Below are 27,113 nucleotides of genomic sequence, written 5' to 3'. Positions count from 1 at the left end.
TGGGGTTTTCTCCTCAGGTCCTGTATATATTTGTCTTTATACCAGTACTACATTATTTTTATTACTGTAGTTTAAAACTAAGTTTTCAAATGGGAAAATTATTTATTAGCTCTACTGAGACAGGCTGGGACCTGGGATCCTATCCTGCAACGCTTGCATCTGGATGCACCTCTCCTTTAGCAACAAAATACAAAGAAACTCTATGGGACTAAAAATAACTGCATGAACATGCAGTTAAGGTAAATTCTGGACCAAAGATACAGAGATCAAAAAAACCCTCAACTGCCACTTCTGAAGAGCCAGGAGCAAAAGCAGGGCGGTCAGAATCAAAAACAGGGCACTGTGCATGCCCCCTTCACTCAACACCACCAAAGAGGTGGGCAGACTACCTAAGCCACACCTCCAGCCCAACCCCTGGACACACCCCTACCCTCACCCCGTATAAGGAACCAGCTTGCCCCTCTCAGGGAGTGAGCAAGCAAGGGCGCCTGTTACTTGTTCTCGCTCCCCCGTGCTGCAGCAGAGGCCCCAGTAAAGGCTTGCCTGAATTTCTTGTCTGACCCCTGATCAATTTCTATTGCCTAAATTTCTTGTCTGACCCCTGATCAATTTCTATTGATTAAGGAGGCCAAGGACCCTGGGCAGTAACACTATCATGACTCATTTTTCTTAATTTTGTTTCTAGGAACTTGTCCATTTCATTTAGGTTATCCAATTTGTACACATAGAATTGATTATTGTTTTTTTTTTTATCAAATAAAGGGTAATTTCCAAACTTTCATTTCTGATACAGTAATTTTTGTCTTCTCTTTTTCATTAGTTAAATTAGCTAAAGCTAGTCAATTTAGTCAATCTTCTGCAAGAGCTAACTTTTGATTTTGTTAATTTTTCATGTTGATTTTCTGTTCTCTATGTTTTTAATCTCCATTCTAAATTATATTGAATCCTTCCTTTCATTAGCATTGGGTTGAGTTTTCTCTGTCTTTCTATTTTCTTAATGTGCAGATTGGGTAATTGATTTGAGATTCTTCTTTAAAGTATGCAATTACAGCTAGAATTTTGTTTTTCAATCTGCCTTTGCTATATCCCATCAATTTTGGAATATTATATTTTATTTTAAATTTTCTTAAGGTATGTTCTAATTTCGCTTGTATATTTTAATGTGTTGTTAGAGTATATTACACAATTTCCACATATCTATAAGTTTCCAACTTATAGATATGTGGAAATTCACCCCTTATCTCCTATTATTGATCCCTAGTTTTAGTTCATTGTAATCTGAGAAAACACATTTTACAATTTTTGCCTTATAAAATTTATTAATAGTTGTTTGGTGGCTTAACTCCCTCATGGAGAATCTTACAAGAATCTTACAAGTGCACTTTTTATAATGTGTATTTTGCTTTTGTTGGTAGAGACCTAATATAAATATCTATCTGTCCAATTGGTTTATAGTGTTGTTCAAGTCCTATATTTCCTTCTTAATCTCTATTTGTTTGTTTCAAAGTTGTGTTTTGAAAGCTTCAACTGTTATTATAGAATTATCCATTTCTCCCTTAATTCCGTACATACTTCTTTTCTCTATTGGTTTTTGTTCTTTGGTACATATACATGTATAAAATGTTCCTTTTTTGTTTCTTGTAATAGTTTTAGACTTAAAGTATATTTTGTCTTGTAATAATATAACCGCCACAAGTATTTGATTGCTAATTAAATGAATTTTTTTCTAACCCTTTATTTTCAACCTATCTGTGTCTTTTGCTCTAGGTAAGACTCACTTTACAGGAAGCATATAGTTAGTGTTCTTAAAAAAATTTATTCTGCCAATATGTTCCTTTGATTATAGACTTTAATCTATTTACATTTAGAGAAATTAATGATAAGGGAGACCGTACTCCACATATTTTGTTGTTTGTTTCCTATACATGTAGTTTTTGTCCTTTATTTTCTCCATTACATTTCTTTATGTTTTGTTAAATTTCTGTAGTAGATTGTTATCTTCTCAGTTGCTTTTGTGTACATTCTATAGAAATTGTAGTTATGATCATTATGGGGATTGCATCAAATATTCTAAAGCTATAAAAATATAATTTAAATTATTACCAATTAAACTTAAATTCCGTACTAAATCTCTACCCTATACAATGATGCAACTATTTTAACCCTCCTTTATGTTACCAATATCAAAAAATTTCCTTATATGTTTTATGCCCAATGAAAAAGAGTTATAATTATTTATATATATTTGCCTTTAAAATCCTGTACAAAGAACAACTGAGGTTAGAAACAAAAATTGCAAAATATTGACTTTTATTTTTCTTTAATGGAGATATTCACATTCTTACATGGTTTTTAATTACTGTCTAGAATTATTTTAGTTTAACCTGTGGATATTTCCTTTAGTAATTCTTAGGACAGGTCTATTAAGTAAACACTGTCAGCTTCTGTGTATCCGGGAATGTCTAAATTCTTGTTCATTTTAAAAGGGAAATTTTGGTGGATATAGAATTCTCAGTTGACAGTTTTTTTTTCTCTTTCAGCAGTTGAAATATATAATCCTAGTTCCTTCTGCTTGCCAATGTTTTACATGAGAAATGCCTGTGTGATTTTCAGGGATGGTGTTCTATGCATACATGTCCAGGAGGACCATTCTCTGATTATTGGGTAGTTCTCGGTGCAGTCCTACGAACGGCTTAGAGGGATTCTAATTTCTCCAGGCCCTCTCCCGCATGTTTTCCCTGTAGACATTTTGATCACAGCCATTCTGCCTGGTCTTTTTTTAGCTGTACAACCTCTTGGTCACAGAGGCCTTAGGGAATAGAGGAAGTATTCCTTTAATTTAAATTGAATTTCTTTTTATACTGGAACATCCTTAATTAACACTGCTGTGTTTCATTGGCTGTACAGCCACTTGAATCCATTATACATGTATATCTATATATCTGTATGTATATATCTCTATCTATATATGCTTTTTACAATTCTCTCCCCATACAGCTTATTTCAGAGTGCTGGGACCATTTGACTGAGTAAAACTTAAGTCCTGGCTGGTGTTCTCTTTTATATGTATATTAGTGTGCATGTGTTAATCCCTACCTCCTTGTTTATGCCTCCCCCAAATTTCTCCCTTTGGTATCCATACTTTGGTCACTACGTCTGTGACTCAGTTTCTGTGTTGTAAAGTAGAGTTTATTTGTGTCAAGTTTTAAACCCCACCCAAAACAGATATCCCAGGATATGTGTCTTTCTCTGTCTAATGGACTATGCTGAATATGATCCATCCAGGTCTTTCCACCTTTTTATATTTACATTTTTCATCCTTTTTTATGGCTGTGTAATAGTCCTCTGTATATATGTACCACATCTTTTTTCACTCATCTGTTGATTGACCGTATGCTGGCTGCCATATCTTGGTTATCATAAATAGGGCTGCAAGCAACGAAGGGTTGCAGGGGTGATTTGCAAGGATGGTGTTCTAATTGTATCTGTCACGGAGGGCCATTGGGTTGCCACAGAGTAGTTCTTGGTGTATCCACTTAGGGAAGCTGCATACAGTTTTCCATAATGCCACTTTCCAATATGCAGTCCTCTGAACGGCTTAGCGGGATTCTCATTTCTCCAAGCCCTCTCCCACATGTATTGCCGGTAGACATTTTGACCTTACCGATGCTGACTGCTGTGCAGTGATACCTTTCTGTAGATTGCATTTTCCTTTCTGAAATACTTACCAATGTAGGTCACCTTTCCTTGTGTGTGAGTTATTTGTTAAGCACACTTTGAATAAAATGTTCGTCTTGAAATTGGCTTGTTGAAATTGGGACCAGATTTGAATCCTTTTTCAATGACAAACCCCAGGACCTTTCTGGAGGGTAGATGTCCATTACAGCACCACTAAAGTTTTGATAATGAAGTTCCCCTAAGCTCCAGTTTTTAAGTTGTTGTTAAAAGATGCAGCCAAAGATCGGCAGGACGTTTTTCAACCATAGTCTGCTTATCTGGGAATCCAGTCGTTCTGGAAAATCGTGTCCCAGAATCCAAAGTAGAGTGGTAGGTACCAAAACAAATACCCAAGGGATTGTGTTCCATTACATCTTCCCCCTTAACCTCCAGCCACTTGACAGATCACCAACCTGGCAGAATCCCCTAGATGAGAGTGTTGCCGTCGGCAAATGGGGGGAACTCTGAAGTAAGTGGCTGGACGTGGGAACACCAGCACCAAGATAACCGGAGAATGTGTTTTCACAGCACACTTGCAGCCTCATGGTCCATCATTCTTTGGGTGCATTGGCCTTAGGTAGCTATAGCAAAGCACTCCTGGATATGGAGATAGTTGTGCTATTCAGAGTGGATGAGGCACTACAGATGCAAGCTTGACCCCTTTGCTGGAAAATCCACCCCAGCTGCCTCAGTGCAACCATAGTACAGCTTTGCGACCCAACACATCCGAGACTCTAGCGGTGTGACTCCGGCTGGATCCTCGAAGACTTAGGGAATACAGGGGTTATGCCCTTAATTTAAAATGAAGTTTTATCTTACACGGGAACACACTTAACATACACTGTTGTCTTTCATTGGCTGTACAGCCACTTGAATCCGTTATACATGTGTATGTATCTATGCTCTTTTCTCTTTCCACTTAGTTTATCCCAGAGTGTTGGGAACAGTGACTTAGTTCAACTTTATTCCTGACTGGTATTCTGTTTTACGTATATTAGTGTGCATATGTGAATCCCAGTCTGTTAGTCTATGCCTCCATCCAACCTTCTCCCTTTGGTACGCATACTTTTGTGTCTACGTCTGTGAGACGGTTTCTGTGTTGTAAAGTATAGTATATTTGTGTCAAGTTTTAAACCCCACCCATGAGTGATATCCCAGGATATGTGTCTTTCTCTTCCTAACTTACTTTCCTGAATGTGATCAAATCTAGGTCCATCCATGTTGCTGTAGTGGGCATTTTTTCATACTTTTTTATTGTTGTATAATCCACCATTACCCAATTGTCTATTTTCATTCCTCTGTGGGAGAGCATTGTGGTTTCTGCGTATCAGGGCTATCATACACGGCTCTGCAAGGAACAAAAAGGTGACTTTCTGATTTTCAGGGATGTGTTCTGCATATATACATCCATGAAAGCCATTGTCTGATCATAGGTTAGTACTCGTTGTATATATGCGGGAAACTGCATACTGTTTTCCATAAGACCAGTTTCTAATGTGCACTGCTACATATGCCTTGGGGGAATTCTCATGTCTCTAAGTCCTCTCTCGTATGGATTGCCTGTAGACATTTGACCTTGCCCATTCTGACTGCTGCGGAGTGATACCTTGCTGTAAGTTGTGCTTCCCTGTCTCAAATACTTAGTGATGTAGATCACTATTCCTTGTGAGTTTATTTTGAAGAACACAGGGAATAAAATGTACCTCTTCAAATTGGCTTGTTGAAAAAGGACCCTGATTTGATTCCTTTTTCCACGACCTTCCCCAGGGTATTTCTGGAGGGTAGGTGTACTTTATAGCGCCTCAGGATTTTTGATTATGAAGTTCCACTAACCACCGGTTTTTAAGTTGCTGTTACAAGACGCGGACACTGGGGGGCAGAATATTATTTTAGAACTGCCTGGTTATCCGGGAATCCTGAACTTCGGAAAACTCGTGTCCCGGAATGGAAATTAGAGCGGAATTTGCCATCACAAACACCAAAGCAGTGTGTCTCATTACTTATTCTCACTGACACTCTAATATTCGAGAGATCCCCATCCGGCAAATTCCCCGAGACGAGAGTGTTGAGGTAGGTAACTGGGACGATTCTGAGGAAGAAGGCTAGAGGTGAGAACCCCAGCCCCAAAACATCTGGACACCGGGTGTTTTCACAGCGGTCTTTCAGGCACAGGATCTGTCATTCTTTGAGTTCATTGTGCTTGGCTAGCTGTAGGAAGGCACTCCTATATATGGAAATAGTGGTGTCGTCCAAGGTGGATGAGGCATTACAGCTTCCCGTGGAACCACTTTGCTGGCAAATCCTAACCAGCTGCCCTGGTCCCACCATAGTCCAGCGTTGGGACCCAAGCCTGTTCACCCTTCAAGGATGTGACTCTAGACAAGGTCAACGAGGCCTGAGGGGAATAGAGGCGCATTCGTTTATTTTATTATTAATTGAATTTTTATTTTATAGTGCAACATAATTAATTCGTGTGTTGTGTTTGGTAGTGCTCCAGACTCTTGATTCCGTTCTATATGTACATATACCTATTCTCTTTTGGATTGTGTTCCCATGAAGTTTATTCCACAGTGTTGGGAACAGTTGTTTGAGTTCAATGTAGGTCCTGGCTGGTATCAGTTTAATATATATTAGTGTGCATGTGTTAAACCCAGCCTCCTAGTTTATACCTCTGCCAACCTTCTCCATGTGGTACAAATTTGTTTCTACGTCAGTGACTCGGTCTGTGTTTTTAATGTATAGTTTACTTGTATCAACTTTTAAACCCAACAATAAGTGATATCGTATGAAATTTCTTTTTTGGTCTAACTTAGTATCCTGAATGTGATCCATCCAGGTACTTCCACGTTTTTACATTTGCATTTTTTCATCCTTTTTTATGGTTTTATAATAGTCCTCTGTATATATGTACCACATCTTTTTTCAATCATCTGTTGATGGGCCGTCTTTTTGGTGCCATATCTTGGTTATCATAAATAGGTCTGCAAGCAATGTAGGAGTGCTGGTGTGATTTGCAAGGATGATGTTCTAGTTGTATCTGTCCCGGAGGGCCATTGGGTTGCCACAGGGTAGTTCTTGGTGTATTCACTTAGGGAACCTGCATACAGTTTTCCATAATGCCAGTTTCCAATATGCAGTCCTCTGAACGGCTTAGCGGGATTCTCATTTCTCCAAGGCCTCTCTCACATGTATTGCCTGTAGACATTTTGAACACAGGCATTCTGACTCTTGTGAGGTGATACCTTTCTGCAGGTTGCATTTCACTTTCTTAAGTGGTTAGTGATGTAGATCACATTTCCTTGTGAGTGAGTTATGTTTTAAGAACACTGTGAGTAAAATATACCAGTTGAAATTTGCTTGTTGACAGAGAGCCTTGATTTGAATCCTTTTTTCTGTGACTTTCCACAGGACATAACTTGAATATAGGATCCTTTACAGAGCCGTTGACTTTTTGATTATGAAGTTCCCCTAAGAACCGGTTTTTAAGTTGTTGTTACAAAAACGGCCACAGATCGGCAGGATTTTTTCCAAGCAGAGTTCGGTTATCGGGGTTTCCAGTTGTTGGGGAAAATCGTATCCCAGATTTCAAATTACATCGGGAGGTGCCACAACATGTACCCAAGGAATTGTGACCCATTATTTCTTCCCTTTTACCCTCCAACTACTTGAAAGATCCCCATCCCGGCAAAATAGACAAGATGAGGGTTTAGCCATCTGTATTGGGGTGACTCTGGAGAAGGAAGCTGGAGGTGGGAACCCCAGCACCAAGAGACCTGGACACCGGGTGTTTTCACAGCGCTCTTGCAGCCACAGGTTCCATTATTCTTTGGGTGCATTGTGGCTAGCTAGCTGTAGGGAAGTACTCCTGCACATGGAGGTAATCTTGCTGTTCATCTTGCAGGAGGCACGACAGGTGCAAACTGGAACGCTCTGGTGGCAAATCGGCCCCGGATGCCTCACTCCCACTGCTGTACAGCTTTGGGACCCAAGACCACTGCGGCTCCATGTATGTGACTCCTGGATTGGTCACCGAGGGCTTAGAGAATACAGGAATTGTTCCTTTAATTTAAATTGAATTTTTATTTTATACTGGAACATCCTTAATTTACACTGCTGTTTCTTTGGCTGTACAGCCACTTGAATCCATTATACATGTATGTCTGTATGTCTCTATATATCTCTAACTATATAACTCTTTCTATATATAAACTCTTTTCAATTCTCTCTGCGTATAGCTTCTTCCAGAGTGTTGGGAACATTTGACTGAGTGAGTCTTAAGTCCTGGCTGGTGTTCTCTTTTATATGTATATTAGTGTGCATATGTTAATCCCAACCTCCTTGTTTATGCCTCCCCCCAAACTTCTCCCTTTGGTACCCATACTTTGGTCTCAACGTCTGTGACTCGGTTTCTGTGTTGTAAAGTAGAGTTTATTTGTGTCAAGTTTTAAACCCAACCCATAAGAGGTATCCCAGGATATGTGTCTTTCTCTGTATAACTTACTATCCTGAATGTGATCAAATATTGATCCTTCCATGTTTCTGTAGTTGGTATTTTGTTTATATTTTTTATGACTGTGTAATACTGCACTGTATATATGTACCACATTTTATTTGTCAATCAACTGTTAATGGACTGTCAGTAGGTTCCAAATCCAGGTTATCACACATAGGTATGCATGGTGCAGAGGGTTGCCGATGTGATTTGCAATGATGGTGGTCTATTTATGTCTGTCTAGGAGGCCACTGCGTGACCATACAACAGTTCTTGGTGTGTTTATTTAGGGAAACTCCATACTGCTATCCATAATGCCCGTTTCCACTGTGCAGTCCTACAAAAGGCTTAGTGGGATTCTGATTCCTCCAAGTCCTCTCCCGCATGTATTACCTGTAGACATTTTGACTGTTCCCATTCTGACTGCTGCGGGGTGATAGCTTTCTGTAGGCCGCATTTCCCTTTCTAAAATACTTACCGATGTAGACCACCTTTCCGTGTGTGTGAGTTATTTTTTAAGAACACTTTGAATAAAATGTACCTCTTGAAATTGGCTTGTTGAAAGAGGGCCCTGATTTGAATCCTTTTTCAATGACCATCCCCAGGACCTTTCTGGAGGGTAGATGTCCTTAACAGCGCCACTGACTTTTTGATTATGTATTTCCCCTAAGCACCGGTTTTTAAGTTGTTGTTAAAAGAAGCGGCCAAGGAAGGCAGGTTTCTTGTCAACCAGAGTCTGGTTATCCGGGAATCCAGTCATTCGGGAATATTGTGTCCCAGAATTCAAAGTAAAGCGGTAGGTACCAAAACATATATCCAAGGGATTGTGTCCCTTTACACCTTCCCCCTTACCCTCCAACCACTTGACAGATCACCAATCCGACTGAATCCCCTAGATGAGATTGTTACCATCGGCAAATGGGGCGCCTTTGATGTAGTTGGCTGGACGTGGGAACTCCAGCACTAAGATACCTGGACAATGCATGTTTTCACAGCGCTCTTGCAGCATCATGGTCCATCATTCTTTGGGTGCATTGGCCTCTTGTAGGTATAGCAAAGCACTCCTGGATGTGGAGATGGTGGTGCCGTTCAGAGTGGATGAGGCACTACAGATGCAAGCTTGACCGCTTTGCTCGAAAATCCTCCCCAGCTGCCTCAGTCCCACTACTGTACAGCTTTGCAACCCAAGACATCCGAGAATCGAGGGATGTGACCCGACGGCGTCACTGAAGAAATTTCATCTTTCTTTGAGTTCATTGGGCGTAGCTAGCTATAGGAAAGCACTCAAGGATGTGGAGATAATCTTCCCATTCATAGTGGACGAGGAACTACAGATGAAAGCTGGAACCCTCTGCTGGTAAATCTGCCCAAGCTGCTTGAGTCCCACCTCAGTACAGCTTTGGGACCCAAGCCTACTGCTGCTCCAGATATGTGACCCCTGTCTTAGTCACCGAGGCCTTAGGGAATACAGGAAGTATTCCTTTAATTTAAAATGAAATTTTTTTTATACGGGAACAGCCTTAATTTACATAGCTGTGTTTCTTTGGCTGTACAGCCACTTGTATCTGTTATGCGTGTATATCTATATATATCCATATATCTCTATCTTTATATATCTATCTATATCTATATATGCTGTTTTCAATTCTCTCTCTGTATACCTTATTCCAGAGTGTTGGGAACATTTGACTGAATAAAACTTGAGTCCTGGCTCATGTTCTCTTTTATATGTATATTAGTGTGCATATATTATTCCCAAACTCCTTGTGTATGCCTCCCCTGAAACTTCTCCCTTTGATACCCATACTTGGTCTCTACGATGCTGACTCGGTTTCTGAGTTGTAAAGTATAGTTTATTTGTGTCAAGTTTTAAACCCCACCCATAAGAGGTATCCCAGGAGATGGGTCTTTCTCTGTCTAAATTACTATCCTGAATGTGATCAAATCCAGCTCCTTCCATGTTTCTGTAGTGGCCATTTTGTTCATTTTTTTTTATGTCCGTGTAATACTCCACTCTATATACGTACCACATATCATTTTTCAATCAACTGTTGATGGGCCGTCAGACGGTTACATATCTGGGTTATCCCACATAGGTCTTCATGGCGCATAGGGGTGCTGGTTTGATTTGCAATGGTGGTGGTCTATGTATGTCTGTCTAGGAGGCCTTGGGTGACCATATGACAGTTCTTGGTGTATTTATTTAGGGAACCTCCATACTAATTTCCGTAATGCCCATTACCAATGTGCAGTCCTATGAACGCCTTAGCGGGATTCTCATTTCTACAAGCCATCACCTGCATGTATTGCCTGTAGACATTTTGACCTTACCCTTTCTGACTGCTACGGATTGATACCTTTCTGTGGGTTGCATTTCCCTTTCTGAAATGCTTACCGATATAAATCACCTTTCCTTGTGTGTGAGTTATTTTTTAAGAACACTTTGCATAAAAGGTACCTCTTGAAATTGGCTTGTTGAAAGAAGGCCCTGATTTGAATCCTTTTTCAATGACCATCCCCAGGCCCTTTCCTGAGGTTAGATGTCCTTCACAGTGCTACTGACTTTTTGATTATGAAGTTCCCCTAAACACCAGTATTTAAGTTGTTGTTAAAAGAAACGGTCAAATATTGGCAGAATTTTTTTCAACCAGTCTGGTTATCGGGGAATCCAGTCATTCGGGAAAATCGTGTCCCGGAATTCAAAGTAGAGCTGTAGGTACCAAAACAAATACCCAAGGAATTGTGTCCCATTACATCTTCCTCCTTACCCTCCATCCACTTGACAGAACACCAACCCAGCAGAATCCGCTAGATGAGAGTGTTTCCATCAGCAAATGGGGCGACTCTGAGGTAGGTGGCTGGACGCACCAAAACACTTGGACAATGCCTGTTTTCACAGTGACCTTGCAGCCTCATGGTCCATCTATCTTTGGGAGCTTTGCCCTTAGGCAGCTATAGCAAAGCTATAGAAGTGGAAGTGGAAGTGGAGATAGTGGTGCCGTTCAAAGTGGATGAGGCACTACAGATGCAAGTTTGACCCCTTTGCTAGAAAATCCTCCCCAGCTGCCTCAGTCCCACCACAGTACAGCTTTGCGACTGAAGCCGTCCGAGACTTCATGGATGTGATCCCGGCGGGGTCACCGAAGACTTAGGGAATACAGGGGGTATTCCTTTAATTTAAATTGAAGTTTTATCTTATACGGGAACACACTTAATTTACATTGTGTGTGTTACTGGCTGTACAGCCACTTGAATCTGTTATACATGTATACGGATCTATGCTCTTTTCTATTCTCTTTCCATTTAGGTTATTCCACAGGTTGGGAACAGTTGACTTAGTTCAACTTTATTCCTGACTGGTATTCTTTATACATATATTAGTGTGACTACGTGAATCCCAGTCTGCTAGTCTATTCTTCCACCCAAACTTCTCTCTTTCGTACGCATACTTTGGTCTCTACGTCTGTGACTCGGTTTCTGTAAAGTATAGTTTATTTGTGTCAAGTTTTAAACCCAACCCATAACAGATTTCCCAGGTTATGAGTCTTTCTCTGTCTAACTTACTATCCTGAATGTGACCAAATCCATGTACTTCCAGGTTGCTTTAGTGAGCATTTTTTTTGTGTGTGGTACGCGGGCCTCTCACTGTTGTGGCCTCTCCCGTTGCAGAGCACAGGCTTCAGACGCGCAGTCTCAGCGGCCATGGCTCATGCGCCCAGCTGCTCCGCGGCATGTGGGATCTTCCTGGACCGCGGCAACGAACCCGTGTCCCGTGCATCGGCAGGCGGACTCTAAACTACTGCGCCACCAGGGAAACCCAAGTGGGCATATTTTCATACTTTTTTGTGGTTATGTAATCCTCCATTCTATATATGTACCCCATTGTCTATTTTCATTCCTCTGTGGGTGGGCATTGTGGTTTCTGCGTATCAGGGCTATCATACATGGTTCTGCAAGGAACAAAATGGTGTCTTTGTGATTTTCAGGGATGGTGTTCTGCACATATGCTTCCATGAAAGCCGTTGTCGGATCATAGGTTAGTACTTGGTGTATATATGCGAGAAACTGCATGCTGTTTTCCATAAGACCAGTTTCTAATGTGCACTGCTACGAATGCCTTGGGGGAATTCTCATTTCTCCAAGTCCTCTCCCGTATGGATTGCCTGTAGACATTTGACCTTGCCCATTCTGACTGCTGCGGGGTGATACCTTTCTGTAATTTGGATTTCCCTTTCTCAAATACTTAGTGATGTAGATCACTATTCCTTGTGAGTTTTTTTTAAGAACACAGGGAATAAAATGTACCTCTTGAAATTGGCTTGTTGAACAAGGGCCCTGATTTGAATCCTTTTTCAACAACCTTCCCCAGTACATTTCTGGAGGGTAGTTGTACTTTATAGCGCCTCAGGATTTTTGATTATGAAGTTCCACTAACTACCGGTTTTTAAATTGCTTTTACAAGCAGCGGCCACAGGAGGGAAGAATTTCTTTTGAGCACTGTCTGGTTATCCTGGAACCCTGACCCTTGGAAAACTCGTCTCCCGGAACGGAAATTAGAGCGTAATGTGCCCTCACAAACACCCAAAGGAGTGTGTCTCATTACTTGTTACCCCTGACACTTCAATATTCTATAGATCCCCATCCTGGCAAAATCCCCGAGACAGAAAATTGACGTAGGTAATTGGGACGATTCTGAGGAAGAAGGCTGGAGGTGAGAACCCCAGCCCCAAAACATCTGGACACCGGGTGTTTTCAGAGCAGTCTCTCAGCCGCAGGATCCGTCGTTCTTTGAGTTCATTGTGCTTGGCTAGCTGTAGGAGGTGACTCCTACATATGGAGATAGTGGTGCCGTCCAAGGTGGACAAGGCATTACAGCTGGACATGGGACCGCTTTGCGGGCAAATCCTCCGCAACTGCCTCGGTCCCACCACAGTCCTGTGTTGGGACCCAAGCCTGCTCACCCTCCAAGGATGTGACTTCAGGCAAGTTCAACAAGGCCTGAGGTGTATACGGGTGCATTCTTTTATTTTATTATTAATTGAATTTTTATTTTATAGTGCAACATAATTAATTACTGTGTTATGTTTTTGTAGCACTCTAGACGCTTGATTCCGTTCTATATTTACATATATCTATTCTCTTTTGGATTGTGTTCCCATGAAGGTTATTCCACAGTGTTGGGAACAGTTGTTTTATTTCAACGTAGGTCCTGGCGGGTATCAGTTTGATATACATCAGTGTGCATGTGTTAAACCCAGCCTCCTAGTTTATACCTCTCTCAACCTTCTCCATGTGGTACAAATTTGTTTCTATGTCTGTGACTCGGTCTGTGTTTCTCAAGTATAGTTTACTTGTATCAAGTTTTAAAGCCAATGATAAGAGATATCCTATGTAATGTATTTTTCTGTCTAATTAATATCCTGAATGTAATCCATCCACGTCCTTCCACGTTTTTATATTTGCATTTTTTCATCAATTTTTATGGCTCTGTAATAGTGCAATGTATATATGTCCCACATTGTTTTTCAATCATTTTTTGATGCGCCGTCTGGTGGGTGTCATATCTTTGTTATCATAAATAGGTCTGCAAGCTACGTAGAGGTGTCATTGTGATTTGCAAGGATGGTGTTCTATTTGTGTCTGTCCCAGAGTGTCATTGGGTTTCCATAGGGTAGTTATTGGTGTATTAATTTAGGGAATCTGCATTAAGTTTTCCATAATGCCAGTTTCCATTATGCAGTCTTATTAACGGCGTAGTGGGATTCTCATTTCTCCAAGCGGTCTCCCACATGTATTGCCTGTAGACATTTTGACCACTGGCATTCTGACTGTTGTGAGGTGATACCTTATGTAGGTTACATTTCCCTTTCTTAAATACTTAGGGATGAAGATCACTTTTCATTGTGAGTGAGTTATATTTTAAGAACACTGGGAATAAAATGTACCTGTTGAAATTGGTTTTTTACAGAGAGACTTGGTTTGAATCATTTTTCAGTGACCTTCCACAGGACATAACTGGAATGTAGGTGTCCTTTATAGCGCCGTTGTCTTTTTGATTATGAAGTTCCCTAAGAAACGGTTTTTACGTTGTTGTTACAAAAATCGGCCACAGATTGGCAGGATTTTCTCCAAGCAGAGTCCAGTTACCGGGGTTTCCAGTTGTTCGGGAAAATCGTATCCCAGAATTCAAAGTACAGCGGGAGAAGACACAATATGTACCCAAGGAATTGTGTCCCATTACTTCTTCCCTTTTACCCTCCAACTACTCCACTGATCCCCATCCCGGCAAAATGACCGAGATGAGAGTTTTGCCGTCGGTCAGTGTGGCGACTCTGAGGAAAGAAGCTGGACGTGGGAAGCCCAGCACCAAGAGACCTGGACCCAGGGTGTTTTCACAGCGCTCTTCCAGCCACAGGTTCCATCATTCTTTGGTTGCACTGTGCTTAACTAGCTATAGGAAAACACTCCTCGATGTGGAGATAATCTTGCCATTCATAGTGGACGAGGCACTACAGGTGAAAGCTGGAACCCTCTGGTGGGAAATCCGCCCCAGCTGCCTCAATCCCAGCACAGTACAGCTTTGGGACCCAAGTCTACTGCAGCTCCAGGTATGTGACCCCTGGCTTAGTCACCGAGGACTTAGGGAATACAGGAAGTATTCCTTTAATTTAAATTGCTTTTTTAAAAATTCTGGAACATCCTTAATTTACACTGCTGTGGTCCTTTGGCTGCACAGCCACTTGAATCTGTTATGCGTGTATAGCTATATATCTGTATGTATATATCTCTATCTATATCTATATATGCTCTTTTCAATTCTCTCTCCATATAGCTTATTTCAGAGTGTTGGGAACATTTGACTGAGTGAGTCTTAAGTCCTGGCTGGTGTTCTCTTTTATATGTATATTAGTGTGCATATGTTAATCCCAACCTCCTTGTTTATGTCTGCCCCCAAACTTGTACATTTGGTGCCCATACTTTGGTCTCAACGTCTGTGACTCAGTTTCTGTGTTGTAAAGTAGAGTTTATTTGTGTCAAGTTTTAAACCCAACCCATAAGAGGTATCCCAGGATATGTGTCTTTCTCTGTATAACTTACTATCCTGAATGTGATCAAATCCAGGTCTTTCCATGTTGCTGTAGTGGGCATTTTGTTCATATTTTTTATGTCTCTGGACTACTCCACTGTACATATGTACCATATTTAATTTTTCAATCAACTGTTAATGGGCCGTCAGTTGGTTCCATACCTGGTTTATCACACAGAGGTTTGCATGGCCCATAGGGGTGCCGGTGTGATTTGCAATGATGGTGCTCTATGTATGTCTGTCTAGGAGGCCATTGTTGGACCATATGATAGTTCTTGGTGTATTTATTTAGGCAATCTCCATACTGCTTTCTATAATGCCTGTTTCCAATGTGCAGTACTACGAAAGGCTTAGCGGGATTCTCATTTCTCCAAGCTCTCTCCCACATATAGTACCTGTAGACATTTTGACCTTGCCCTTTCTGATGGCTCTAGGGTGATACCTTTCTGTAGGTTGCATTTTCTTTTCTGAAATACTTATCGATGTAGATCACCTTTCCTTGTGTGTGAGTTATTTTTAAGAACAGTTTGAATATATTGTACCTCTTGAAATTAGCTTGTTGAAAGTGGTCCCTGATTTGAATCCTTTTTCAATGACCATTCCAAGGACCTTTCTTGAGTGTAGCTGTCCTTCACAGCAACATTGACCTTTTGATTATGAAGTTCCCCTAAGCACTGGTTTATGAGTTGTTAAAAGAAGCCTCCAACGATAGGCAGGATTTTGCTCAACCAGAGTCTGGTTAACCGGGAATCCAGTCATTCGGGAAAATCATGTTCCAGAATTCAGAGCAGTGCAGTAGGTAAGAAAACAAATACCCAAGGGATTCTGTCCCATTACATCTTCCTCCTTACCCTCCAAACACTTGACAGATCACCAACCCACAGAATCCCCTAGATGAGGGTGTTGCTGTCAACAAATGGGGTGATTCTGAGGTAGCTGGATGGACGTGGGAACCCCAGCACCAAGATACATGAACAATGCTGTTTTCACATCGCTCTGGCAGCCTCATGGTCCATCATTCTTTGGGTGCATTGCTCTTAGGTAGTTATAGCAAAGCAATCCTAGATGTGGAGATAGTGGTGCTGTTCAAAGTGGGTGAGGCACTACAGATGCAAGCTTGACTCCTTTGCTGGAAAATCCTTCCCGACTGCGTCAGTCCCACCACAGTAGAACTTTGCAACCCAAGCCATCCGAGACTCCAGGGAATAGACCCCGGCAGGGTCACAGAAGACTTATGGAATACAGGATTTTAATTAAATTAAATTAAATCTTTTAATTTAAATTGAAGTTTTATCTTATATGGGAACACAATTAATTTACACTGCTGTTTCATTGGCTGTACAGCCAATTGAATCCGTTATACATGTATATGTATAACGTTATACATGTATATGTACATGTACATATACATGTATACATGTATATGTATCTATGCTTTTTCCTATTCTCTTTCCAGTTAGGTTATTCCAGATTGTTGGGAACAGTTGACTTAGTTCAACGTTATTTCTGACTGGTTTTCTCTTTTACATATATTAGTGTGCATATGTGATTCCCAATCTGCTAGTCTATGCCTCCAGCCAACCTTCTCCCCTTTGTATGCATACTTTGGTGTCTACGTCTGTGACTCGGTTTCAGTGTTGTAAAGTATAGTTTCTTTGCGTCAATTTTTAAACCCCACTATAGGAGATATGCCGGGATATGTGTCTTTATCTGTGTAACTTACTGTCCTGAATGTGATCAAATCTACATCCTTACATGTTGCTTTAGTGGGCATTTTCTCATACTTTTCTATGGCTGTGTAATCGTCCATTGTATGTATGTACCCCATTTTCTATCGTCCTTCCTTTGTGGGTGGGCATTGTGGTTTCTGCATATCAGGGCTATCATACGTGGCTCTGCAAGGAACGAAAGGTTGCCTTTCTGATTTTCAGGGATGGTTCTGCACATATACATCAATGAAAGCCACTGTCTGATCATAGGTTAGTACTCGGTGTATATATGCGAGAAACTGCATACTGTTTTACATAAGGCCAGTTTCTCACGTGCACTGCTACGAATGCCTTTGGAGAATTCTCATTTCTCCTAGCCCTCTCTAGCATGGATTGCCTGTAGACATTTGACCTTGCCCATTCTGACTGCTGCGAGGTGATACCTTTTGTAAGTTGGATTTCTCTTTCTCAAATACTTAGTGATGTAGACCATTATTCCTTGTAAGTTTCTTTAAGAACACTGGGAATAAAATGTACCTCTTGAAATTGGCTGTTGAACAAGGATCCTGATTTGAATCGTTTTTCAAGGACCTTCCCCAGGACATTTCTGGAGGGTAGGTGTACTTTATAGCGCTTCAGGATTTTTGATTATGAAGTTCCACTAAGCACCAGTTTTTCAGTTGCTCTTACAAAAAGCGGCCATAAGGGGGCAGAATTTTTTTTAGCACTGTCCGCTTGTCCGGGAATCCTGACCTTCGGAATACTCGTGTCCCGGAATGGAAATTAGAGTGGAATGTGCCCTCACAAACACCCAAAGGAGTGTGTCTCATTACTTGCTCTCCCTGACACTCCAATATTTGACAGATCCGCATCCCGGCAACTTCCCCGAGACGAGAGTGTTGAGGTAGGTAACTGGGACGATTCTGAGGAAGAAGGCTAGAGGTGAGAACCCCAGCCCCAAAACATCTGGACACCGGGTGTTTTCAAAGCGGTCTTTCAGCACGAGGATCCGTCGTTCTTTGAGTTCATTGTGCTTGGCTAGCTGTAGGAAGGCACTCCTACATATGGAGATAGCGGTGCCGTCCATGGTGGAAGAGGCATTACAGCTTCACGTGGGACCCGCTTTGCTGGCAAATCCTCCCCAGGTGCCTCGGTCCCACCACAGTCCAGCGTTGGGACCCAAGCCTGCTCACCCTCCAATGATGTGACTCCAGGCAAGGTCAACGAGGCCTGAGGGGAATAGGGGCATAATGTGTTTTTTTATTATTAATTGAATTTTTATTTTATAGCGCATCATAATTAATTACTGTGTTGTGTTTTGTAGAGCTCCAGACACTTGACTCCGTTCTATATGTACATATATCTATTCTCTTTTGGATTGTGTTCCCATGAAGGTTATTCCACAGTGTTGGGAACAGTTGTTTGAGTTCAACGTTGGTACTGGCTGGTATCAGTTTGATATACATTAGTGTGCATGTGTTAAACCCAGCCTCCTAGCTTATATCTCTGCTACCCTTCTCCATGTGATACAAATTACTTTCTATGTCTGTGACTTGTTCTGTGTTTCTGAAGTATAATTTACTTGTATCAAGTTTAAAAGCCAACGATAAGAGATATCCTATGAAATGTCTTCTTCTGTCTAACTTAGTATCCTGAATGTGACACATCCAGGTCCTTCACCGTTTTCATGTTTGCAGTTTTCATCTTTTTTATGGCTGTATACTAGTCCACTGTATATGTGTACCACATCTTTTTTCAGTCATTAGTTGATGGACCGTTTGGTTGGTGCCATATCTTGGTTATCATAAATAGGTCTGCAACAATGTAGGGGAACAGGTTTGAATGGCAAGGATGCTGTTCTATTTGTATTGGTCCAGAGGGCAATTGGGTTTCCATAGGACAATTTTAGGTATATTAATTTAGGGAACTGCATACAGTTTTCTACAATGCCAGTTTCCAATATGCAGTCCTATGAACGTCTTGGCAGGATTCTCATTTCTCCAAGCCCTCTGTCACATGTATTGGCTGTAGACACTTTGACCACAGGCATTCTAACTCTTGTGAGGTGATACCTTGCTGCAGGTTTCATTTCCCTTTCTTAAATTGTTGGTGATGTAGATCACTTTTCCTTGTGAGTGAGTTACTTTTTCAGAACACTGGGAATAAAATATACTTGTTGGAATTAGCTTGTTGATAGAGAGCCTTCATTTGAATCCTTTTTCAGTGAACTTCCACAGGACATAACTGGAATGTAGGTGTCCTTTACAGCGCCATTGACTTTTTGATTATGTAGTTCTCCTAAGAACCGGTTTTTAAGTTGTTATTACATCAAGCGGCCAGAGATCAGCCGGATTTTTTCCAAGCAGAGTTCGGTTATCAGAGTTTCCAGTTGTTCGGGAAAATCGTGTCCCAGGATTCAAATTACAGCAGGATGTGCCACAGCATGTACCCAAGGAATTGTTTCCCATTACTTCTTCCCCTTTACCCTCCAACTACTCGACAGATCCCCATCACAGCAAAATTGCTGAGTTGAGAATTTTGCAGTCGGTAATTGGGGCGACTCTGAGGAAGGAAGCTGGACGTGGGAAACCCAGCAACAAGAGACCTGAACGCCGGGTGTTTTCACAGCGCTTTTCTAGCCACAGGTTCCATCATTCTTTGGGTGCACTGGGCTTAGCTAGCTATAGGAAAGCGCTCCTGGATGTCGAGATGATATTGCCATTCATAGTGGACTAGGCACTATAGGTGCAAGCTGGAACACTCTGGTGGGAAATCCGCCCCAGCTGCCTCAGTTCCACCACAGTACAGCTTTGGAAAACAAGCTTCCTGCGGTCGAGGGATGTGACTCCTGTCTTGGTCACCAAGGCCTTACGGAATACAGGAAATATTCCTTTAATTTGAATTGAATTTTTATTTTATACTGGAACATCCTTAATTTGTACTGCTGTGGTTCTTTGGCTGTACAGCCACTTGAATCCGTTATACGTGAATATCTATATATATCTCTATTTGTATATCTCTATCTACATCTATATATGCTCTTTTCAATTCTCTCTTTGTAAAGCCTATTCCAGAATGTTCGGAACATTTGACTGAGTAAAACTTAAGTCCTGGCTGGTGTTCTCTTTTGCATGTATATTAGTGTGCATATGTTGATCCCAACCTCCTTGTTTATGCCTCCCTCCAAAATTCTCCTTTTTGTACCCATAATTTGCTCTCTACGTCTGTGATTCAGTATTTGTGTTTTAAAGTATAGTTTATTTGCATCTAGTTTTATACCCCACCCATAAGCGATATCCCAGAATATGAGTCTTTCTCTGTCTAAATTACTATCCTGAATGTGATCAAATGCAATTCCTTCCATGTTGCTGTAGTGGGTATTTTGTTCATGTATTTTTATGTCTGTGTAATACTCCACTCTATATATGTACCACATTTTATTTGTCAATCAACTGTTGAGGGCTGTCAGTCTGTTCCATATCTTGGTTATCACCCGTAGGTCTGCATGGCGCATAGGGGTGCCGATGTTATTTGCAATGATAGTGGTCTATGTATGTCTGTCTCTGAGGCCATTGGGTCACCATATGATAGTTCTTGGTGTATTTATTTAGGGAACCTCCATACTGCGTTCCATAATGCCCGTATCCAACGTGAAGTCCTACGAACGGCTTAGCGGGTTTCTCATTTCTCCAAGCCATCTCCCACACATATTGCCTATGGACATTTTGACCGTGCCCATTCTTACTGCTGCGGGCTGATACATTTCTGTAGGTTGCATTTCCCTTTCTGAAATACTGACCGATATAGATCACCTTTCCTTGTGTGTGAGTTACTTTTTAAGAACACTTTGAATAAAATGTACGTCTTGAAATTGGCTTGTTGAAAATGGGCCTTGATTTTCAGCCTTTTTCAAAGACCATCCCCAGGACCTTCCTGTGGGGTAGATGTCCTTCGCAGCGCCACTGACTTTTTTATTATGAAGTTCCCCTAAGCACCGGTTTTTAAATTGTTGTTAAAAGAAGCGGCCAAAGATCGGCAGGATTATTTTCAACTAGAGTCTGGTTATCCGAGAATCCAGTCATTCGGGAAAATCGTGTCCCTGAATTCAAAGTAGAGGGGTAGGTACCAAAACAAGAGATTCCCAAGACATTGTGTCCCATTACATCTTCCCCCTTAACCTCCAACCACTTGACAGGTCACCATCCTGGCAGAATACCCTAGATGAGAGTGTTGCTGTCGGCAAATGGGGCGACCCTGAAGTAGGAGGCTGGACGTGGGAAACCCAGCACCAAGATACCTAGACAATGCGTGTTTTCACAGCACCATTGCAGGCTCATGGTCCATCATTCTTTGGGTGCATTGGCCTTATGTAGCTATAGCAAAGCACTCCTGGATGTAGAGATAGTGGTGCCGTTCAGAGTGGATGAGGCACTACAGATGCAAGCTTGACCCCTTTCCTGGAAAATTCTCCCCAGCTGCCTCAGTCCCACCACAGTACAGCTTTGCGACCCAAGCGTTCCGAGACTCCAGGGATGTGACCCCGGCCCAGTCACCAAAGACTTAGGGAATACAGGAGGTATTCCTTTAATTTATATTTTTTATATATATTTCCAATATTTTTAATGCATTAATATATTTTTACACAAATCATATTGTACATATCATCTTATGTTTTTAGTTAAGATATGAACACTTTCTTATTTAATATTAATCAACATCACTTTTAACAACTTTTAAGACTTGTATACATTCATGATGGTTTCTGAAGCATACATTTCCAGGTAGAATTTTAAAGTCAAAAGGCAATGTTTAAGCCTTCTGGTATTGATTGCCACACACAGCATCTATTCACATCTCACCAGCAGCAATAGAGTCCCAATTTCCCTGAATCTTTGTTAGTTTTATGAGGGAAAAAAAGTGCCATCTCAACTCTTGCTTTAATATACATTTTTAATTCTAGCAAGGCTAATATTTATTGTCCATTGGCATTTATTCTTTTGTGATTCGCCTATTTAAGTACTACTTTTTTCTATTGGGACTTTTTCATGGGGAGATAGTACAGAGAAGTGGCTCCCCAGACTCGTTCTGGATTCCTACTGCCTGGGTCTAAAGTCTGAGCTCACCACTTTGTAGCTACATGACCTTGAGTAAGCCATGACCTCAAGCCTTCATTTCTTCATCTGCAAAATATGGGCTGAGAAGTAATACATATACACAAAGCCCTTTGCAAGTACCTATTATGTTTCTTACCAATATATGTAAGAACCCTCTATATAAAGAATATTTGCCTTTTGTAATATATGTTGTATCAATTCCTACTTAACATTTGTTCTGCCCTTTTCAGTTTGATTGGATCTTCCTCTATGGAAGAGGAATATGAGTTGAATAGTTTTACCATGCTATTTTGTTATTTAACCTAGCCCTTTCTTTTGTCACATTCTGTCTCCAAGCATGGACATCTAGTCCTCCTGCCATTCTTACTGGTTAGTACATGCTCATGCCCCGATAGAAACATTACTTCTCTATTTATCCTCATTAAAACTCTTCCTATGTAGAGGACTCGAGATTCCCAAAGGCTTGAATTTTTGGTAAGGTGTGTCGTAACTCTGTCCTATTAGGTATTTTAAATAACATGTCTTTCTGTTGCTGACTAACCTACACACCTTTCTGCATTGCACTGTGAAGCACCAGTCTAGGGACCCTTTTCCTGCTGGGTCCCTCAGAAGAGGGCAGTCTCTCTGGATGGATCGTGACTGTTACTGTTATTTCCCTTTAGCATGGTCTTTAACAAAATTCACAAGACTGTGAAATACTGCTGATATGACAAAATTGAACACATGGGAGGCGCCTGGAGAGTAACAGACCCAGCAATGGAGGAAGTTATTAGTGCCTGAGCCTAGGGGTGCACACTAGGAACTGTGAGAGTACAGACCCAGAAACAAATGAAATGGCAGCCGTAGCGGCTTCCGACCCGGAGCCTGGGGAGTTAGGAGGGAGCCGGCAGAAGCGCTGGTCACGTCTTAAGAATCAAAGGAGTCTTTATGTCTGTGAGGGTGAGATTTGGAACTCTAAGACTCTTAACTTCTAGACTGGGCTCTTTCTGGCCCCCTGCCCTCACCCACATGGAAGCCCTAGCCTCCAGATTGGACAAGGAAACTATATTTTAACCCTTACCCTGGGGTCATACAAACCAAGACAAAGCTCCTCACCACCCCATGCTCCAAGGACTCCAGGTTTTGTCTATTAACATATTTCTCCACTGGCTCATGTTTCACTATAGGCACTGTAGTAAACAGAGATTCTGGCCACATGCATGCTTTTCCTACAGACAGGAATCCACTTCAAAAGGAACTCAAAAAGAATACTCCAGGCAAAATGGCCTTTTCCTTTCCTCAGATGTGCCAGACTGTCTTCCTGGCCGGCCTACATTCCTGGCCACTCATCCTTCAGACAATTTTTCTCAGAAGCCTCCCCTGATGCAAGGTTGGGCCAGGTACTCCTTAACATCACACAACACTGATTGTACCACAGTGTCACTGCCTGTTTGTGTTGTCTGTGAAACTGAAGGTATGGTCTTATTTTCCACTGTATCCCTAGTGCCTGGAACAAAACAGCCACTCAAAAAATAACTGTTGCATAACTTAATTTGTATTTCCTTTTCACTATCTCACTTCTGGTCTGCCGTGGGCTCAATAAGTTATCGATGAAACTGTTTCCCCATATCTTGCTGCCCTGCCACTGTTCTTAACTGGTCAGTAAAATTTTTGCATTCCTGAGACAAAATATCCCTCATAATCTCCACACCATCCTCCAAATCTGGCCCACTGACAATTAGATGCAGTGACAGAGTTGCTGTGCCCTTTGTGACATTCTCATGGGAAATGATATTTCAATGTTATAGTCCCATCTTTCACAGTTCCTGAGTATTCTTACTGGTAAGAGAAAGGTGGAAGCAATGATTCTTCTGTCTGCTCTTCTAATTTGTCACAGGAAAACTTTCAGGGGACAATGTGCATGAGCACTGGCAAGTGCTATATAAAGTCAGATTGATTTGAGATCTAGTACTGTACAACCACCTCCATGGAGTCTTACTCCAAAGTAAATTAAACCCTTTTAACTAACAAAGATAGAAGCCTGACTGAAGTGTTTACAGTATTCATTGTATTCATAAGTCACTTTGCAGTGTGGACTCTCTGATGGCACATGAGGACTGATCTGTGCCTGAAAGCCTTCCCACATTCACTACATATGTAAGCCTCATCCCCAGAGTGGATTCTCTGATGTTGAACAAGGGCTGAGCTCCTTTTGAAGGTTTTGCTGCATTCATTACACTGATAAGGTTCCTCTCCACTGTGAATTCTCTGGTGTCTAATGGGGTTTGAGCTCAGACTGAAGGCTTTTCCACACTCACTACATTAATAGGGTTTCTCTCCACTATTCTATGATGGGTTATCAGCTCTAAACTCTGCCTGAAAGCTTTTCCACACTCATTACATTCATAAGGTCTTTCTCCTGTATGAATTCGCTCGTGTCTAATAAGATTTGAGCTTTGGCTAAAGGTTTTCCCACACTCATTACACTCGTAGGGTTTCTCACCAGTGCGAATTCTTTGATGGATAATGAGAGATGAACTTTGACTGAATGCTTTGCCACATTCATTACATTTACAAGCTTTCACACCAGTATGGATTTTCCGATGTCTACTGAGGGCTGAGCTCTGGTTGAAGGCCTTCCCACATTCACTACATTCATATGCTTTCTCACCACTATGAATTCTCTGATGAATGATAAGATAGCACCTCAAACTAAAGGCCTTCCCACACTGGCTACATTTGTATGGCTTTTCTCCAGTATGGATTTTCTGTTGTTGAGTTAGAGCAGAATGCTGTTTGAAGCTGTGCCCGCATACATCACACCTGTAAGGTCTCTCTTCTATAGGAACTTTCTGATATGTTATAGAGTTTGTATTTAGAGTCAAGCTTCTCTGGGGCTCAGGATGGTCTTTGTTTCCTAGAGATTTGTGTATGAAGATTACTTGACTAAAACTACCCCCTTGGGAAGGGGATCTTCTTAATTTCTCCCCTGTAGCACTTCCTTGCTGCCACTCTGAATAGCTTTTTTCATGTTCACTACTTCCTCCAAATGAAGGCTTCTGGGGAAGTCTTTGCGACTTCTCTCCTGAAATGTCCTTCTTTGTTGCTGATCCATTGTTCTCACAATCGCTTCTGTGAGAAAGGCAAGGTTCCGAGGGTTTCAGCTGTGTCTTTAAAGGCTGGAGTTCAAAGTTTGTTAACTCCTGGGATGGTCCAAGACATGTCAAATCCATCCATGGCACTGCTGGTCCCTGTGGATTAGCTGGGACATGCTGCCCTGGATCATCAAATTCCCTCTCCAAATCCTCCAAGAGTCACAGCTTCCTCAGCACTTTTTGGACTGTGTTGCTGAACCCAGATCTGCAGCTCCTCAGGCAGGATGCTCAGGAACTGCTCCAGCACCAGCAGCTGCAGGATCTGCTCCTTCATGTGCAACTCTGGCCTCAGCCACTGAGAGCAAATCTCCTGGAGTCGGCCCAGAGCCTCCCGGGGCCCAGATGTCTCCTGGAAGCAAAACTTTCAAAACTGCTGGTGAAACAATTCCTGGCAGGATTGGGTACTCCCATTCTGCTTAAGTTTCTGACCCCAAGAAAAGCTTTCTTCTACTTTCACAAGTATTAGCTCTTGTTCCTGAGAATTCGGAGGTACAGGGCTTGAAACTGCTCTGAATTCCATAGCCGTTCTGGGCTGAAAAGCTTAGCAAAAAGCTCACTACAACTGCGTCCTCTACTTCAGAATTGTTTTTGAGTAATCTCTTCTTTCCGCAAAGCTCAGGAGCTGCGGGGCACGAGCCGGGAACCTGCAGCTGCGAACCACAAACACAGGAAGTGCGCCTATTCCTTTAATTTAAATTGATGTTTTAATTATCAATTTAACACAGTTAATTTACACTGTTGTGTTTCATTGGCTGTACAGCCACTTGACTCTGTTATACATGTATATGTATCTTTGCTCTTTTCTATGCTCTTTCCATTTAAGTTATTCCAGAGTGTTGGGAACAGTTTACTTAGTTCAACGTTATTCCTGACTGCTATTCTGTTTTACATATATTAGTTTGCATATGTGAATCCTAATCTGCTAGACAATGACTCCACCCAACCTTCTCACTCTGGTGCGCGTACTTTGGTGTCTAATCTGTGACTCAGTTTCCATGTTGTAAAGTAGAGTTTATTTGTGTCAAGTTTTAAACCCCACCCATAAGAGATATCTCAGGATATGTGTCTTTCTCTGTCTAACTTACTATCCTGAATGTGATCAAATCCAGGTCCTTCCATGTTGCTTTAGTGGGTATTTTTTCATACATTTTTATGGTTGTGTAATCCTCCATTTTGTATATGTACTCCATTGTCTATTTTCATTCCTCTGTGGGTGGACATTGTGGTTTATGCATATCAGGGCTATCATACATGGCTCAGCAAGGGAGGAAGGGGTGCCTTTGTGATTTTCAGGGATGGTGTTCTGCACATATACTTCCAGGAAAACCATTGTCTGATCATGGGTTAGTACTTGGTGTATATATGCGAGAAACTGCATACTGGTTTCCATAAGGCCAGTTTCTAATGTGCACTGCTACGAATGCCTTGGGGGAATTCTCATTTCTCCAAGTCCTCTCTCGTATGGATTGCCTGTAGACATCTGACCTTGATCAGATGCAGTGTGTGTGATGCCTTTTCGTAATTTGGATTTCCCTTTCTCAAATACTTAGTGATATAGAACACTATTCCTTGTGAGTTTTTTTTTAACACTGGGAATAAAGTGTAGCTCTTCAAAATGGCTTGTTGAACAAGGGCCCTGATTTGAATCCTTTTTCAACGACCTTCCCCAGGACATTTCTGCAGGGTAGGTGTACTTTACAGCGCCTCAGTATTTTTGATTACGAAGTTCCACTAACCACCAGATTTTAAGTTGCTGTTACAAGAAGCGGCCACAAGGGGTCAGAATTTTTTAGCACTGTCCGGTTATACGGGAAGCCTGACCTTCGGAAAACTCGTGTCCCTGAACGGAAATTAGAGCGG

At 41.6% G+C, this 27,113-nt stretch overlaps 1 protein-coding gene and 1 pseudogene across 1 annotated transcript; both read right to left on the bottom strand.

Moving 5' to 3' along the window:
• The window catches only part of LOC115849780 (F-box only protein 28 pseudogene), a 40,655-nt pseudogene extending 23,549 nt beyond the window's left edge, over nt 1-17,106 (bottom strand).
• A 7,053-nt stretch (nt 17,107-24,159) lies between these two features.
• Nucleotides 24,160-25,773, bottom strand: LOC115849781 (zinc finger protein 397-like). The gene is given in 3 exon segments (XM_070044764.1): nt 24,160-24,443; nt 24,446-25,410; nt 25,412-25,773. Coding segments are annotated over 3 exon segments (1,593 nt in total). The 3' UTR covers nt 24,160-24,177.
• Between the last annotated feature and the right edge of the window lie 1,340 nt (nt 25,774-27,113).

This window comes from Globicephala melas, chromosome Y (assembly GCF_963455315.2).
Source record: "Globicephala melas chromosome Y, mGloMel1.2, whole genome shotgun sequence".
Lineage (NCBI taxonomy): Eukaryota > Metazoa > Chordata > Mammalia > Artiodactyla > Delphinidae > Globicephala > Globicephala melas.
The sequence above is the reverse complement of the archived record's forward strand: the minus strand, read 5'-3'. Positions and strand labels throughout refer to the sequence as shown.